The sequence below is a fragment of the Oryx dammah genome, unplaced genomic scaffold (assembly GCF_014754425.2).
Source record: "Oryx dammah isolate SB20612 unplaced genomic scaffold, SCBI_Odam_1.1 HiC_scaffold_16, whole genome shotgun sequence".
NCBI classification, from domain to species: Eukaryota; Metazoa; Chordata; class Mammalia; order Artiodactyla; family Bovidae; genus Oryx; species Oryx dammah.
In genome coordinates this window covers 12474864-12491401 of record NW_024070200.1, presented here as the reverse complement: position 1 = coordinate 12491401, position 16538 = coordinate 12474864, and the positions used below count along the sequence as shown (strand labels likewise).

The window sequence follows — 16538 nt, the reverse complement described above, 5'->3', positions numbered from 1 at the left end:
CACACACAAACCCCTGATTTTTGCTGTTTTGCAGTTTGGGTGTTTCCCATAGATGTAAAATCAAACTTTTTTTCAAACCCAACCTCTTGACAGGAAAGGAGATGTTGCCTTTTTACCCCCCACTCCTATAAAATGCCATTATGTACTTGAATGCTCTTAAAGATCATGCAGTTCAGCTCACCAGATCAGCGCAAGCTGGTGTTCTCTTTGGGGGGAATAGCATCCTCCAGTTTTGTTCTGCATACAGTTTTTTTTTCCTCCTAAAATTTTTACACATTTTTTTATACCACACTTTAATTCTGCTCAAGAAAGCAGAGCACAATACGGCAAGAAAAGTGTCCAGGATGGAGGCAGGTGGGCACCCCATTTCCCGCCCTGGCTGGAGGTCTGGCCTCTCCTTGCTAGCTGTCCAGTGGCATTGCACATGATCCAGTAGCTGGGGCCATTTTGACCACCAGCTGGGCTCGCTGTAGGACCTTTCCAAGCTTCCCTGGCCAGGGACACAACTTTGTCTCGGAACGGGGAGGGAGCAGGTGATACCTGGCCTTAGGTTGAACTTCCAGGGCAACATGCTGACATTGGCTGGGTTACCTGCTAAGCACGCAGTGGGTGGTGCCAGGATGAGATGCCCAAGAAGCCAAAGAGGAGAGGGGCCATCCCCACGGCCAGAGGTCCCGAGCATTGAAGTCCCCCTACTAACACCCTCCTGCACATAACCCCCGGCATCTTGGCCACTATCAAGAATGCTGCCCCAGACTCTGGGCGTCCACCGCACGCTAATCATCTCTGCAATCTCTGTTGGCCTTTGTCTCCTTAACACTTCTCCTCTTCTAAATTGTAAGTAATCTGCTTTGGCCCAAGCAATAACACATGCATTTAAGAAACAGAACCCACGAGTCCAATGCACGCCTCATTGGCGGTTAATATTTGTCTCCCACAAATGCATGGTCCTCCCGGCTTTGGTTCTAACCACATGCCTCCTGTCTGCTGAGCCTTGCTGCCTGTTGGGTGAGGGTGTGTGTGTCTGGCGTGCATTTGTTCGTGTTTGTGCTATTAACTCTCATGCAGGTTTGCTCTGACTGCTGCTAGTTACCCTGTTATCCAGGAAGGACACTCATCAGGAGCGGGTGACCAGTGGAGAGGGACGGGCGTACCTGCTTTGGCAGCCCCTCAGAGGGGAAAGGCTGCCCTGCTTCCGAGTGCTGTGTCCAAGAGTGTTTCTATTTCTGCACCCTCCTGGGCTCTGGAGTTGACTGTCAAGCCCCCCAGGGACTCCAGCCCAGAGCATGTTCCTGAAGGTGGTGGGGAGGGTCCAGGGACCAAGGAGATTTGTTCTTCAGCTTCATGAGTGGAAGCAAAGGGTCAGAGAGAGTGGCCTCCCTGCTGGAGGGCGCTGGTTTCACTGGAGACACTGGTCTTGGCCAGCAGCTCACTGTGTACCCCTCACAGCAGGCTCCTCTCCTGGGTCTCAGTTGCCTCATCAGGGCCTGTGAGCCAGATCTTTGACCTCACTCCTACCGCCTCATGGAGGACAAATCTGGAAGCATAGTGTACCACGTGGAGCTGGTTCTTCTAAGAGAGAGCAGGTAGCTTCACAGGAAGCTTAGAACCAGTGCTGTTACCTCCCAGCATTTTCCCTTTACGGGGCCCTTGTCCATTTGTTAAGTTTTGTCTGAGCCTCTGTAAATGGTGGGGAAGAAAGGTCCCCCTCAGAGTCATTGGTGAGAGGTGGCAGGGATCCAGTCCACTTTGTAGATGGGCTGCCCCATGAGGCTTAGGTGAGGAACTGAAAGACCCTTGCATTTAGCCAAGACTGGGCGCCAGAAGAGAGGGTCATCAGTCAGCAGAGGGACTAGCCCTGGAGATGTGCATGTGGTCCTGTAAAAGGGGACCCTCGGGATCTGCTCAATACTTGTGGGTGGTTCAGACCCAGGCGGTTCGCTCTACTAATGGGAGGATCTGCAGCCAGCCTCCCATGGGGCTACCAGCTGCTGAGACCAAAGCCCAGGAAGTCTGCCCCTCGGGGGGATGTCAGTCACCCCAGCCCTGGGGTTTTGCCCTGGCGGTTCTCAGCACTAATCATGGCTTTGTGCTCAATATAGTGAAGGAGGAGCCGCAGTACAACAAAAACCCAGTGGTGATGGTGGACGAGGTCATGAGCTCCAGCCCTCCCAAGTTCACCTTCCCAGAAGCGGGCTTACGCGTAATGATCACCAATAAATTTGGGCCCAGGACTCGTCTGCGGATGGCCAGCAGGATCATAATTAATGAGGTAAGTTTCCTTAATGAGACCACGTGAGCCTGAGGCCTTGGATGGGTTCCAGCACTGCAGGAAGCCCTGGCCTGTCAGGACACTTCCTGGCGTTGGGCCCGAAGTGTCCTCTGCCGGGCTGGTGTTTATCACGAGCCCGCCGAAGCAAGGAAGCCGAGACAGCACCCACAGGCAGCAAATGATCCTATCAGAAAGGAGTTTAAGGCAGGTAGCAATCGAATACCATGTCTGCCACATTCCACTAAGTATTTTGTCAAGTACTGCTGCTGCTGCTAAGTCGCTTCAGTCGTGTCCGACTCTCTGTGACCCCATAATCAGCAGCCCACCAGGCTCCCCCGTCCCTGGGATTCTCCAGGCAAGAACACTGGAGTGGGTTGCCATTTCCTTCTCCAATGCATGAACGTGAAAAGTGAAAGTGACGTCGCTCAGTCGTGTCCGACTCTTAGCAACCCCACGGACTGAAGCCTACCAGGCTCCTCCGTCCATGGGATTTTCCAGGCAAGAGTACTGGAGTGAGGTGCCATCACCTTCTCCGTTTGTCAAGTACTAGAGAAAGACTAATTGGAGAAAGACTGGTCTGAAGTACAGATTTTTTTTTTTTTAATGTTACTCAGGGCAATAAAAAAAAAAAGAATACACACCTATTCTGTATGGATAGAGCAACTCTAGAAGAAAACTGAAAGACTATAGAAGGCTTCTGGTTTGTCTCTCTCAGCATGTGGATCCATTACCTCCTTTGTTATAATGGAAAGTGAAGTGGAAGCGAAAGTCGCTCAGTCGTGTCCAACTCTTTGCAACCCCATGAACTATATAGTTCATGGAATTCCCCAGGCCAGAATACCAGAATGGGAATCTGCTCCCTTCTCCAGGGGATCTTCCCAACCCAGGGATCAAACCCAGGTCTCCCACATTGCAGGCAGATTCTTTACCAGCTGAGCCATCAGGGAAGCCCAAGAATACTGGAGTGGGTAGCCTATCCCTTCTCCAGCAGATCTTCGCAACCCAGGACTTGAACCAGGGTCTCTTGCATTGCAGGAGGATTCTTTACTAGCTGAGCTACCAGTGTTATAACTTATGTCTCTTTTAATGCAACCTCAAGGTAGCTGCAGATGTTCTTTTTCCAAGGATAATTCTCTCTTGATTCCTATAAAGCTGGAGTCATGACCCGCTTCCCATTGCTACCATTCATACTCATACTGAGTCACGCCCCACCTCCTTACAATTCTGTCCTTGCACAGCTGTTGCTGAGTCCAAACTTGGTCTGTTCGCCACAGGACAGGCCAATTAACTGAGAGATTAGGTGTTGAAGCAGTGACTAGGACATTATTTGGAAAGCGACTGATTGAGAAGATGGTAGACTAATGTCTCAATAGGACAGAGGTGGGGAGGGGGGTAGTTGAGTAGATAAAGACCTTTATCTTGCAGAAATCTCCTGGAATGGCCAACCTGGGGGAAGAGGGGTGATGTGTTAATCAGAGGGGCAGGCTCCCCTGAGGCAGGCCTTTAGGGAAGGAATGTGTCAATCTCTTCAGGAAGAGGGTCAGGGTTCCCTGAAAAGTATTAGTCACTCAGTCATATCCAATTCTTCGTAACCCCATGGACTGTAGCCTGCCAGGCTCCTCTGCCCATGGAATTCTCCAGGCAAGAATACTGGAGCTGGTGGCCATTCCCTTCTCCAGGGCATCTTCCTGGCCCAGGGTTCCCTGAAGCATGTTATTATGTATGATTATAATAACAAAGTGTGGCACCGGTGGTAAAGAACCCACCTGCTAATACTGGAGACAAAAGAAACTGGTTGGAAGATCCCTTGGTGGGGGAGGCATGGCAACCCTCTCCAGTATTCTTGCCTACAGAATCCCATGGACAGAGGTGGGCTCTGTCCACCTGGTGGGCTCACCTGGTGGGCTCCAGGTGAAAAATGTAATTTTTCAAAGGTTAAAGTCAAACAGATCCATCACGGAGTCAGAATTGGTTCTTCCCTGCAACACAGCTATTTGCGGGGTTTTTTGTTTGTTTTGACTATGAGGAAGACCTTTCATTTAACCCTTTTTGGGTGGTAAAATATTATGCCTGGGTATGCGTCTCAGATGTAGATCACATTTCTCTTTTAGGTGGCTAAATGTTGTGGACATGTTTGTAGGAAGAAAAGCTTTAGATTTCCACCCAGTCCTAGACTTCATGATTTAGGAGTCCCTGCCTAAAACCAATACGAAGCCAGTTAATGGTCAACTCATCTTTCTTTTGGAAAAAATAACATGCTTCCATTTTAAGTAATACTGACTTTTTTTGCCCATCTTTTTGCTTCCAGTAACCACAAGGATAAGTGTTAGGCACACAGTTATGGAGTATTGCGTTGGGGGCATGTGTACTGACTCTTGGTTTCTTACTGATGTAACTGGGAAGAAGATATGTGTCCATGTGTGATGATTATTACCCACAAGGCTTTAATCCTAAAGCATAAATATTTTTAATGAGAGCCAGATAAAGATGAGCTGTGCAAAGGCAAACAGATTTTCAGAAACATGGAAACCTGTTAATTTCTTGGTATGTGGTTTCTCCCTTTCTCCGGTTTAGTAGAAACCCACTGACTTGGCTTCTGCTTGGGTGGAAAGAAGGCAGACTTGGTCAACAGCTATAAGGAAATAGGGGAGGGAAGATGTCTGATTGGTTCAGAGGACACCCATTACACAGGGTGAGAGATTTGGACAGCAGAAGCCTTCCAAATGGCTACTAACCCTATAAGATGCTCAAATTAAAAGGGAAATGCAAATTAAAACCACAATTAGATTCCACCACATATCCACCAGAATGACTAAAATGGGAAGAATTGACAATATCAAGCATTGACAAGGATGGGAAGCAGCTGAAATTATAATCCATTTCTGGTACAAGTGTGAAATGGTTCAACTTGTACCTACCTTATGACCTCACAATCCCACTTCTAGATAAATACCCCAGAGAAATGAGTGCATATGTCCACAAAAAGGCATGGTCATGGCATTCTTCCTGATAACCAAAAAGAGGAAATAACCCAAATGCCCATCAAGTGGCAAAGGACATACTGTGTGTTATTCACATGGTGGAGTACTATAAACCCCTGGAAAATAACGAACTACTGATTTATGCAACAAGATGGATGAACCTCACAGATATTAGGTTGAGTGAGAGAAGCCAAATATAAAATAGTATGTACTCTCTGAATCCATTTATAGGAAATTCAAGTTCAGGAAAAACTTAATTGATGTGTATAAAAGTCAGAATGGGGTTACCTTAATTACTTCTGGAGAGAGGGGACCCTTAGCGAGTTGTCTGAGAGGCTGGAAATGTTCTACATCTTAATATGAACCATCACTGGACCATTGTACACAATGTGAATGCAATTTTTAAACAATATACTGAAATAAGATTTTTTAACTATGCAGGGCCTCTCCTGTGACTTTGGTTTATGAACTGTGGTTTATGACCATCCACTGGGAAAGTCAGAGTGATTGCTTTTATCCAGTTTGGGCTAGTTTGTTAGGTTGACACTAAGAAGAAACCCTGGGCTCTGACCAATCCCCTTGCTGATACTGGTCTGAGTGGAAATGAGCAAACTTAGCTGGATTCTAAGGTCCTGGAGCCATTTCTCAGGCAAACCTGAAGCCAGGGGTGTTGTTCTAGAAACCCTTAAGTGCCACCTGCCTGTGAGGAGCCAAGCAACGGGATTCAGCTTTGTCACACACCTGGGTGTCTGTCTTGCCTCCTGTCCACACAGAGGCAGAGGCTGATCAACTCGGCCAACGGCGTGAGCAGCAAGCCGCTTCAGAACGGGAGGCACGAGAGCATCGAGAACGGGAATGTGCCCGTGGAAAACCCGGAAGAGCCACAGCGGGACCAAGGGCCCCCACCGCAGCCCCCGCTGCCTCCCCAGGAGCCAGAGCCCGTGGAGGCTGCTTTCCTGTCCCCCTTCTCCATGCCTGGTGAGTCCTGGGGGCCAGGGCTCTGGGGCCACACTGCTGGGGGCTCCGAGGGTCCAAGCCCGGGTCTTCAGGATGGAGAGCTGGACCCAGGAGGGCGGGGGAGGGCAGATGTGAGGGTCCAACATTAAGTCACTTGATGAACACCTCCTTGGTGCTGAACTGTGGGTTAGAGCCACTGGAGGAGGCAGGCACTGCCCAGGGTTGGGGAGCCGGGGGTGCCAGACAGCTGGCCAAGTGGAGGCCTGGGAAGTGCACCAGTAACCCCTAGAAACTGCACTCAAATGCCCAGGGCAGCGGGGCTTTCTCATGCAGTAAGGAAAAACAAGCACCTACGTGATTTTTATGGACATGCTCAGACTCCAGCCCTTCCAGTGTGGGCAGGCCATTTTGCCCATGTGTTACACATTTGCTGGGACAGGATATACTAAAGCCACACATGATCTTTAGACAGTTACACCTTCTGTGTTTGACGATAACCCCTACCTATAAATAAGTTACAGCCTCTGTGGCTCTGGCCCACGCCTGAGTGTCCTCTATCTCATTGGATGGGCCCGGTGTCATCTGACTGCCAGCTCCTCGCTGACCTCACCTCTGCTCCAGCCACACTGACCTCCTGACTGTCCTCAGAAAGTAGCAGATATGCTCCTGCCCAGGACCTTTGCACTTGCCCTTTGTTGAAATGCGCTTTCTTCTGCTGCCTGTATCACTCACTTCCTTACCTTCCTCAGGTCTCTGCTTAAATGTCACCTTCTCGGTGTGGCCTTCTCTGACCACCCTAATTTAAGTATTTTATATATATATATGTATTTTATCTTGTGTGTCTCCCTGGCTAAAATATCAGCTCCGTGCCAGCAGGTATCTTTGTCTATTTCATTCACTATTGTATCCCCAGTGCCCAAGCATGACACATAGTAGGTGCTTAGTAGATGTCCATTAAGTGAATGATTTCAGGAATTTGTGTGTGAGAGGACCCCCAGACACACCCAAGCTGTCTTCATCTTTAGCCATACTCCTGTGCAGTCCATGATGAGAAATAAAGTCCTGAGCTCTTTAGCCCCATCTCGGAGGTTTTTTCTTAGTGTCCTGCCATCCTGAATGGCAGCAGAATTCCAAGATTTTCAAGTCCAAAACTTGATGTTTTTCCAAAAAGACTTCTGTGTTTAACAGCAGGCTCACGGATGGCACCTGATTTGGGAGATGGCTTGGGGTGGGGAGAGGAGAGGAGAGGCAGTATGGCCCAGGGAGGAAGATGCAGGCACAGTCCAGGAAACAGCCTACCTTGCTGGGGGTTCGGACTGAGAAGAAGCCACCCTTTGGGGGTTCTGTTCTCCAGCCCCAGGAGGTGGATGGAATCCCCGTGTTACAGAAATGGGGCCTGACAGGGTCATCACCACCACCCCCTACTGCTGTTTCATCTAGACGCTGTTCCTGACCCTGCTTATTGTCCAGGGCTCTGCAGGAAACCAGGGAAGGGACCTGCCCTTTGGGGCAAATGCCGTTCTGTAAAGGGAGGCAGCCTCATACAAGGGCAACTCATCTTTCCATTTCCTTGAAGCTTTGAGTTTGGCAGGACTGAACTGGGTGGTCCTCAGGGCCAACCACCCCCCTCCTCTCATCCTGGTGCCAGAATCTGATGCTCCTGGGACAAGTGGCTTGTGGGAAACCGGGTCTAGCTCCCTGCAGGGACTCTGGGCAGGTCACCTCCTGAGGTGAGGAGCTCAGAATGCTGTTCTCTTGCAAGGGCTGGGACCAGATTGCTCCCAGGTTCTCTGCACCCACGAACCCTTTCCCAGGGAGCTCTGCCTTTCCTGGCGGGTGGGAACTTCCTGTTGAAGTTGGTTCCACATTTCTCTTCAAGCCAGAGGCTCCGGGACATTCCCCTGGGCTGGCCCTCAGCAGAGCTTCCGCCCAGGGCTCGCCTCTGGAAAGGACTGGGGCTCCCTGTGTCCCTACGGAAGCTCCCTTTGTGTCCCTGCGGAAGTGTTTCCAGGTGGCGCCCTGGGAAACCGCAAGTACTTCCTCTCCATCTCCTCTAACCTCAGCGGGAGAAGCGGGGGTGGGGGAACGGGGTTGTGTGGCTGCTCCCTGTTTAGGTGTGTCCGGCGGCCGAGGGAAATTGAGACCAGTGTGGACGGGGGGGTTCACAGGAATGTGGAGCCAGGCAGCGGGACACGGCACCTGTGAGAGATTCCGCACAGCCAGCTGCAGGCCCTTGGTCCACCCACTCATCCTCGTCATCTTTTCAGCTCGTCTCTGGTTGTGGCTCAGTGGTGAAGACTCCACCTGCAGTGCAAGAGACTTGGAGGAGACATGGGTTCGATCCCTGGGTTGGGAAGATCCCCTGGAGAAGGAAATGGCAACCCCACTCCAGTATTCTTGCCTGGGAAATCCCACGGACAAAGGAACCTCGTGGGCAACAGTCCATGGGGTTGCAAAGAGTTGGACACAGCTGAGTGACTAAACAACTGGTTGTGGCAACACAAGGATCTGAGACCGTGGGGAGGCCCTGAGGGGCTTTAGGGGCCGGTGGAGCTAGTGTTCCCCTAAACTGGGGCCCAGGAAGGAGGCTGGGGCCAGGGGAGGGATAAGGGGCGGGGCACTGGGAAGAGGGGAGGATCTGTTCCACTCAGAACTAGCGTGGCTGCAGGTATCAAGGAATGAGCCCAGGCTGTCTGGTGTGCAGCTCTTCTGTGTGGTTGGGGACAGGCTGGGAGGCCGGCGCTGGAGGCTAGAAGTCCTGGCTTGGAATCTTGGTTCTACTACTCACCAGCTCTGTGACTCTGTTTCATCCCCTAAACCTCAGTTCCTCATCCACAAAATGGGATGAAGGCATCCTCTGTAAGCAGTACATAGGTCTTTATTCACCCCTTCTGTGTGACACACGGTTGCTCAGTAAGTGTTCGTTTGGATGACATGCCTGCGTGTTAGGTCACTTCAGTCGTGTCCAACTCTTTGCAACCCTATGGACTGTAGCCCACCAAGCTCCTCTGTCCATGGGATTCTCCAAGCAAGAATGCTGGAGTGGGTTGTCATTTCCTACTGCACGGGATTTTCCCGACCCAGAGATCAAACCTGTGTCTATAATGTCTCCTGCATCAGTAGGTACGTTCTTTATCACTAAGGCCACCTGGGATGACAACAGGCTTTAATCACATGGTTTCTGTTACATCCAGCTTCTCATGCTCTCTTCTGCTTGGACCATAAACAATGTCCTAGAAAGTTCACGGGAGTCAGAATCCCTGGAGGTCTGGCACTCTGGCACCGTGGTCATTCCCAGAGTCAGGAAGAGGGAACTGGTATCTACTATGCTATCCACCTGTTTTGTGCTAGGCACTGGGCTTCAGGTACTTTGCAGACAAGATGATTATTTCAGTCAGTAATTTGGGTACCAGACTCTTGTGGGCCTTGGTGATCCAGGCAGAAACAGGACACCCATAGACTCTGGGAGCTTCCAGGCGTGCGGGTTAAATCTGAGCAGATGATCGCACAATACATTTTATGTATCATCTCCTGCCCTCACTACACAGCTGAAGGTTGGGGATGGTGGAAATGCCAGCCCATAGCCCCCGGGATCTGCCCACCCACGTGATGTGTCACTGGGCTTGTATACCAGAGCCTGAGGGCACCCAGCCACAGCCTGGCTCGGTTGCCTGCCTGGTCTGATGCTGGATTTACATCTACACCCGGTGCAGCTGTGCTCTTCCCACTTCAGGCCACAGAGGCTGGTAATTGGGCATCCTAGGCCAGCTGTTGGTTGGGGGAGAGGAAAAGCAGGAGGAGCTCTTTCTCCCGTGGGAACTGTGGTCTACAGCGCAGGCATTGCCCTGCAATGGCCGGCCAGTGACCCTGAGCCCCAGTCTGGCTGGGGAGAACCCTTAATACAGGCTGTCTGTGGCTGATGTACTGTCTGGGACGTTCTCCTGCCCCGTGGGCCACACCCTTGCCCTCCAACTGGACTCTTCCTGCTCCCATAAGGATAAGGAAATCACGTCTTGTGTCCAGTACGCTGGCCCTTGTGTCTATCATTATTATAAGTGTGGCTGCATCTACTGGGGTCCTTGTGTGTCAGGCATTGAATGAAAAATAAGGAATTCTTACAGGACTCTTCTGGAGCTTCTGTGTGCCATGTCCTGTTCTAAGAGCTTTACATGTATTCCCTCATGATAACACATAAGGTGGGGACAATGCTCATCTCCAATTTATGGAGAAGGAAAGGGAAGCACAGAGAGGTTCAGTGACTTGCCCACAGTCACCCAGCTACTAAGTGGAAATCAAGGGTTTCCAACCTGGGTGGCCCAGGCTAACCACCTTCTCTTTGTACCGTGCATTTTCATTACATCCTTGCAGCTATCTTGAGAAGGAGGCATTACCATTATCCCCATTTTACAGAGAGGGAAACTGAGGCTCCGAGAGGCTGTGGGGCTTCCCAAGTCACACAGCTATTATGTGGGGAGCCACCCTTCCACCCTGCGCCTCCTGATCTACAAACGCCATCTCGGACTGGTCCAGTCAGGAGCAGAAATCTAGGCCCTTGGAGGTTCTTAAACCGTGTGTGTGTTAGTCACTCAGTCATGTCTGACTCTTTGTGACCCCATGGACTGTAACGCGCCAGGCTCCTCTGTCCATGGAATTTTCCAGTCAAGAATACTGGAGTAGATATTTCCTTCTCCAGGGGATCTTCCTGACCCAGGGATAGAACCCAGGTCTCCTGCATTGCAGGCAGATTCGTTACCATTTGAGCCACCAGGAAAGCCCTTGAATGGTAACAGGAGGTAAAGTGTACTGAGCGCTTCCTATGGACCGGGCAGGGTGGTTCACACGCACTCATTAAGTCCTCAGGACCACCCTGGAGGGTGGGTACTGTTATTATCCCCACTTCTCAGGTGAAGAAGCTGAGGCTCAGAGAGGTTTAGTTGCCCACAATCACATAGGAAGAAGGGACAGCACCCCACACGGGCATTTTCACCCTCGTCGTGCTTAAGGGACAATACTGTGGCCAACCAGTGGATTCTTCTGCGTTCTCTGTCCATGGTGTCTTCTAGCTGGTACATAGGTACCAAGGAACTTGTCTGTGTTAAGAAACCATGTTGAATTGAGTTTGAATTATAGGCCTTTGGGGACCTGGCATGCTCTCTTTAGTCCTCGGATGACACAGCTAAACATTTTCTTCATCAGAAAACTCAGCACAAGCCATCTGAAGATTTCGGGAAGTTTCTAGAATGTCTTCTCCCCACCCCATCCCCATCTTCCTCTGTCCTACATGGAACTAGAGAGCCGTGCTCGCTGGGAGGAGAGGGGTCTGCTTATTCTCTCTGAGCCCAGTAAGGGGGAACTGCAGAAATGGAGCTCTAGAAAACTCTGCCCTGCTCTTTCCTCTCAGCCGCTCGGCATGGCTGGGAGCACAGAGGAGAAGCTGCTGCTGCCACGGGCTCACGTACATGTGAAATTCCACACCCAATTTCTGTCTGCTCCAGGCCCCCAGGGGCACATGGCACTTCATGGTAAAAATGATTTGTTCTTGCCTGGGTCGTGGGAGCCGCCAGAGGAATCACATAGTCGGTAGACTGTCTCGTAAGTCAAGGTCAGGATTTCAAAGAAGTGGCCGTGTCAGTCACTGTGGAGCCCTGAGGTGTCAACTCACACCTAATTAGAACAAACACTGGCTGAGCACTGTAATTTCTTAATATAACAGCTTTATTGAAGTGTAATTTACTTACCGTAATAGTCACACCTTTGAAGTACACAGTTGAGTGGTTTTTCGTCTACTCACAAAGTTGTGCAACCATTACCACAGTCGGTTTTCTTGAGCACCCCCAAAGGAGCCCCCTACCTGCTAGCCATTATTCTCCATCCTCCTGCTCATCTCCTGGCAACTGTGACTCTGTCTCTTTGGGTTTATCTATTCTGGATATTTTATATAAATGGAACCATTAAATAAGTGGCATTTTGTGTCTGCCTTCTTTGTTGTTGTTCAGCTGCTCAGTCATGTCTGACTCTTTGCGACCCCATGGACCGCAGCACACCAGGCTTCCCTGTCCTTCTCTGTCTCCCAGAGTCTGCCTTCCTAGCATGTTTTCACGGTTCATCTGCATTGTGGCATGTGTTGGTCCTTCATTTCTTTTTCATGACAGAATAATATTCCATTGTATGGATGTACCACGTTTCTCCATCAGTGGATGAACAATTGGATTCTTTCTGTTTTCTGGTGATAAGTGGTTTATAAAAACAGCTGCTAATGCATAATAGAGAAAGAGAGGGGTTTTTTTAGGAGGGGGAGTTGTTTTTAATCTAAATGAAAGCACTATTCCTCTGAATTCTCTGTGGTTAACAACAGATGGTCTCTGAATGGTCTCTGAATACTATGGTTGAAAGCGATCTGGGGGACTTTAGACCAGCCTTCTTGTATTCCAAAGCAGAAAACTGAGGGGCGGGGCTTGCCCAGGGGTTAGTACTGACCAGATGGAGCCAGGCATCTGGGCCACCTGCCCCGGAATCTACTCTGTGATCACCCCACAGCCAGACCAGCGCAGTCCAAACTGGGAGGTGGGAGGTGAAGGGGCTCAGGACCTGTCATGAGCTGGGCATGCGCTGGGGACCTGAAGTGTCTACGGATGCTGGCAACAGAAGCCCACATGAGCTTCCTTTGAGATAAAAGGGGACCTTTGTTATCATAAGGATATAGGGGTGTGTGGTGGATCCTATGAACACTTGGACTCACCCAGGGGCTGGACTCAGAGCCTTCATGCGTGTTGAGGCTCTTCCTGGCTCTTGTCTTCCTTTCACGTGCCTGCCTGTCTCACTCTGCTCCTTGGCTGTGGACTGGCTTTTCTCAAATCCACTGTCAGTGCTCATGGCAGACCGTGGCCTCCCACCGGCCCCAGACTGACTTCTGCCATGTCCTGCCTCCCGCACTTGGTTACCTAGGGTTGCATCTGAATTCCAGAGTCCTAAGAGGGAGAATGCTATCAGCCCAGAGGTCAGGGGCCCACCCCTGGTCAGTACCCATGCTGGCCAGCATGGCTCTGGTGGCCCCTGGGAGGGCTGTTTGGAGAGAAGAGATGCTGAGCACACACACTCCCGCACCCCTTGTAGGTCTATGACAGGTGCCTCGGGCGTTATCAGGAGATGATGGATGCTGATCGCTGATGTGGGAGAAATAGAAACTGATAGACCTAGTAGGTGGGTTCCTTATGCAGTGGTGGGATGGACACTCCAGGCTGGCACCAGTAATGACTCCACTGAACCGGCTGCTACCACCTCTCTCAGAATTGAAGAGGTGGGGGACTGGGATGTGCTGAAATGTTCAAAAACTCACTGTCAGAGTCACGACCCAGGGGCCAGGAGGCCACTGCCACAGCTGTGCTGCCACCAGAAGCTGCCACTGGGCTGCTGGTCAGGCCTGAGAAGGCATCCCTGGTGCCCACTCAGCTAGCTTCTGGGCAGGAATGCGCCGCTGTAGCCAAAGCAGCATCCCGAGAGGCCTGTTTCACAGCAGTGCATCGAAAGCAGCAGAAAGGTGGCCCAGCCCCTCCTCAGTCTGTTTTTCAAAATAAGGAGCCTAGTTTGAGTCTAGAACTTCAACTGCAAGGGAGTCTGGGAAGTGCCCTATGGACACCCTAGGAGGAGGTTGGCGTGGGGGCTGCTGAGGGCTGGCTCAGCATGTCCACTCCCATGGGAGCTGCAGAGATGCCTGGAAAAAAGCAGTGGAGCTAATCTTTGCTGATGACTTAGACCAGAGCAGACCTGGTGAGGGGCTCATGTGGCTTCCAGTCGCATAGTGAGGCAGAGGAGGTGGCTGGGCCCTGACCTATAGCTTGGCAGACACGTTCTTCATGGAGCTTGGGCCATACACGCCTTATATTTGGGGCTTAGAGTCTGCACACAGCCCTGATTGCGTGTCTGGTGTGGTCCCCATTTCCCAGGTAATTGCACACAGGTTAATAAGGGCCTCAGGCAGGGCTGGAGACAGCCCTTAGGCTGCCTGACTCCTGAGGGCTGTCCTCGGCCTGGTTCCAGTGTTGGCCAGGAGGACACTCTGCCAGGCTGGAGTGTGTGCTCTGGAATACAGGGGCAGCAGGCAGGAAGGGGAGGAGGCGGCCAGCTGCTGGGTCTATGGGGTTTGTAAGCACTGGGAACCCACAGGCCTGCCCTGGATGTTTGCTGGATGTTAAAGGTGAGAGGGCCTGCCATTGGGCCTGTCAAGCGTTCCTGACTCTTATTCCACACCCCAGGGCCTCCAGACTCGAGGTGCAACCTTCAGAGGCAGGATGGCCAGCTTCATACTTCTTGCCTTTCTTTTGTTTCCCCATAGATCCCTGGGGTGGGTGAGATGGGGGGAGTTATCACGTCACAGCTGAGGACGGGGTGGCTCAGAGAGCTTGAAGGTCCACCCACTGCCACACAGTCACGAGTGACAGAGGACAGACCAGCTCTCTGGCCCCAGCCTTGAGGTTCCTGTGGTGGAGTGCAGAGCTGGCCGTAGCTTGAGGTCATCTTTAGAACAAGAGAGGTGACTCACCGACCTCAGCTCTGGGACCCACTGACATCCAGTCCAGAAGCTTGACTTGGGGGCTGTGGGCATGGATGCAGAGCTGGGGTAAGGGTCCCTGGGGTCTGCGCCTGCTGAGTGAACTCTGGGCCTGGCTTCTGTGTTGACCGGGGGGTCCTGGTCTGCATGTCTGATCTCTCCCCCTTTTCCAAGGGGAGGAACACTTCTTGGGGAAGCATGAACAGGGTCCCAGAGGCTGAACCATGGTACCTGACTGCCGTGAGAGGGGGAGACCAAGCCAAGGCTGCCTCCCTGGGGACGGCCTTTCACAGCCCCCCACAAGCTCCCCAGGCTCTACACTGGGCTGCCAGGCCGTCTCTTACTGGGCCTTTGGTCCCTGTGCACTCAGGCCTGACTGCCCACGTCTCCATGTCAGCCCCCAGCAGGTCCTGCCCTCTGGCCTCGCTGGAGCCTCTTGTTTTCTCTCTCATGCTCCACTTCTGTCTTCCCCTTCCTCCCAAACCTCAGCTTGGCAGCTCAGCTTAATTACAACCCTGATCTTATCTACTTCCCACAGGTTCCCCCCCCCCCCGCCCCCGCATTGTCCTTCTAGTGCCCTTAGGCTCAAAACCCACGCTCCAGGGTTCAACATGGTGTCAGTAAGAGGCTTTGGTATTGGACTTCTGGGTCTGCCACTTCCTAGCTATGTGACCTTGGGCTAGACAGCTTACTTCTTGAAACCTGTTTTCAGTTCAGTTCAGTCGCTCAGTCGTGTCTCTTTGAGACCCCATGGACTGTAGCACGCCAGGCCTCCCTGTCCATCACCAACTCCCAGAGTTTACTCAAACTCATGCCCCTTGAACAAATGATGCCATCCAACCATCTCATCCTCTGTCGTCCCCTTCTCCTCCCACCTTCAATCTTTCCTAGCACCAGAGTCTTAAACCTGTTTTAGTTTCCATAAAACACCCAACCCAGTGCTTGACAGTTGTAGGTACTCAGTAAGCGGAACTTAATTAACCATTGTTATCAACAAAAGCTAAAATTTAGTGCGTACTCTGCACCAAGTGTGGGCTACATGCATCTCATGTATTGGCTCACTTCAGTCTCACAATAGCACTGTGTGGTAAGAACTGTTGTTATCCCCATTTCACAGTTTAGGAAACGGAGATGCCCAGAGGGTAAATACTTTTCTAAGGTCACAGAGGTAGAATATGCCAGAACTGGAGTTTGAACCTGACAATGTAGCTGTCATTAACCATGAAGTTCCTATGCCCCTCAGAGAGCAATCAGTTTAATGGTAAGTCTAAGGATACAACAAAACTGTATTAGAAGTAACTAAGAATTGATGGTAAGATTCATTCACTCCCAAGGAATAAGAAAACTTTAATGGTTCCCCTACTTAAGAGGATTTTTCTGTTTAGATTACAGCCATGAGCTCAAAGTGTAAGGCTCTAATCTGACAGTTGGTGACGCTGTCCACCAGTGGGCAGCAAAAGGACTTTCACAGGCTTTGAAATCATGGGACTCAGAGGACAGGCAAGTAGTATAGTACAGAGGACTCAAGATTTAGGCTCTAAAGACCTGCATTCAAGTCCTGGTACTGCCTCTGAGCTTGTGAGGTTTAAGTCACTGAACTTCACCAAACCTTACCTGTGAAATGGGGAGAATATCTCCCCCAAGTTGATATGAAAAATAGTGTTTGTGAAAACCACCTCCAAAATGTGTGAGTCACAACACAAATGTTGAATAATGGTGACAGGACTGTTCATTAACCCATCCCTGACAATATTCCACCCTCAGCTGCATCCCCTTACCT

The 16538-nt window shown here is 51.0% G+C and overlaps 1 protein-coding gene across 2 annotated transcripts in view; it reads left to right on the top strand.

The window, feature by feature from the left end:
* Window positions 1-16538, top strand: part of SLC24A4 (solute carrier family 24 member 4) — a 182071-nt gene that overhangs the window by 141615 nt on the left and 23918 nt on the right. For both annotated transcript variants that reach the window (XM_040256615.1, XM_040256614.1), the window contains exons 11-12: window positions 2103-2272; window positions 6027-6231. In XM_040256615.1, coding sequence (XP_040112549.1) covers window positions 2103-2272; window positions 6027-6231 — 375 coding nt within the window. The remainder of the gene's footprint in view (window positions 1-2102; window positions 2273-6026; window positions 6232-16538) is intronic.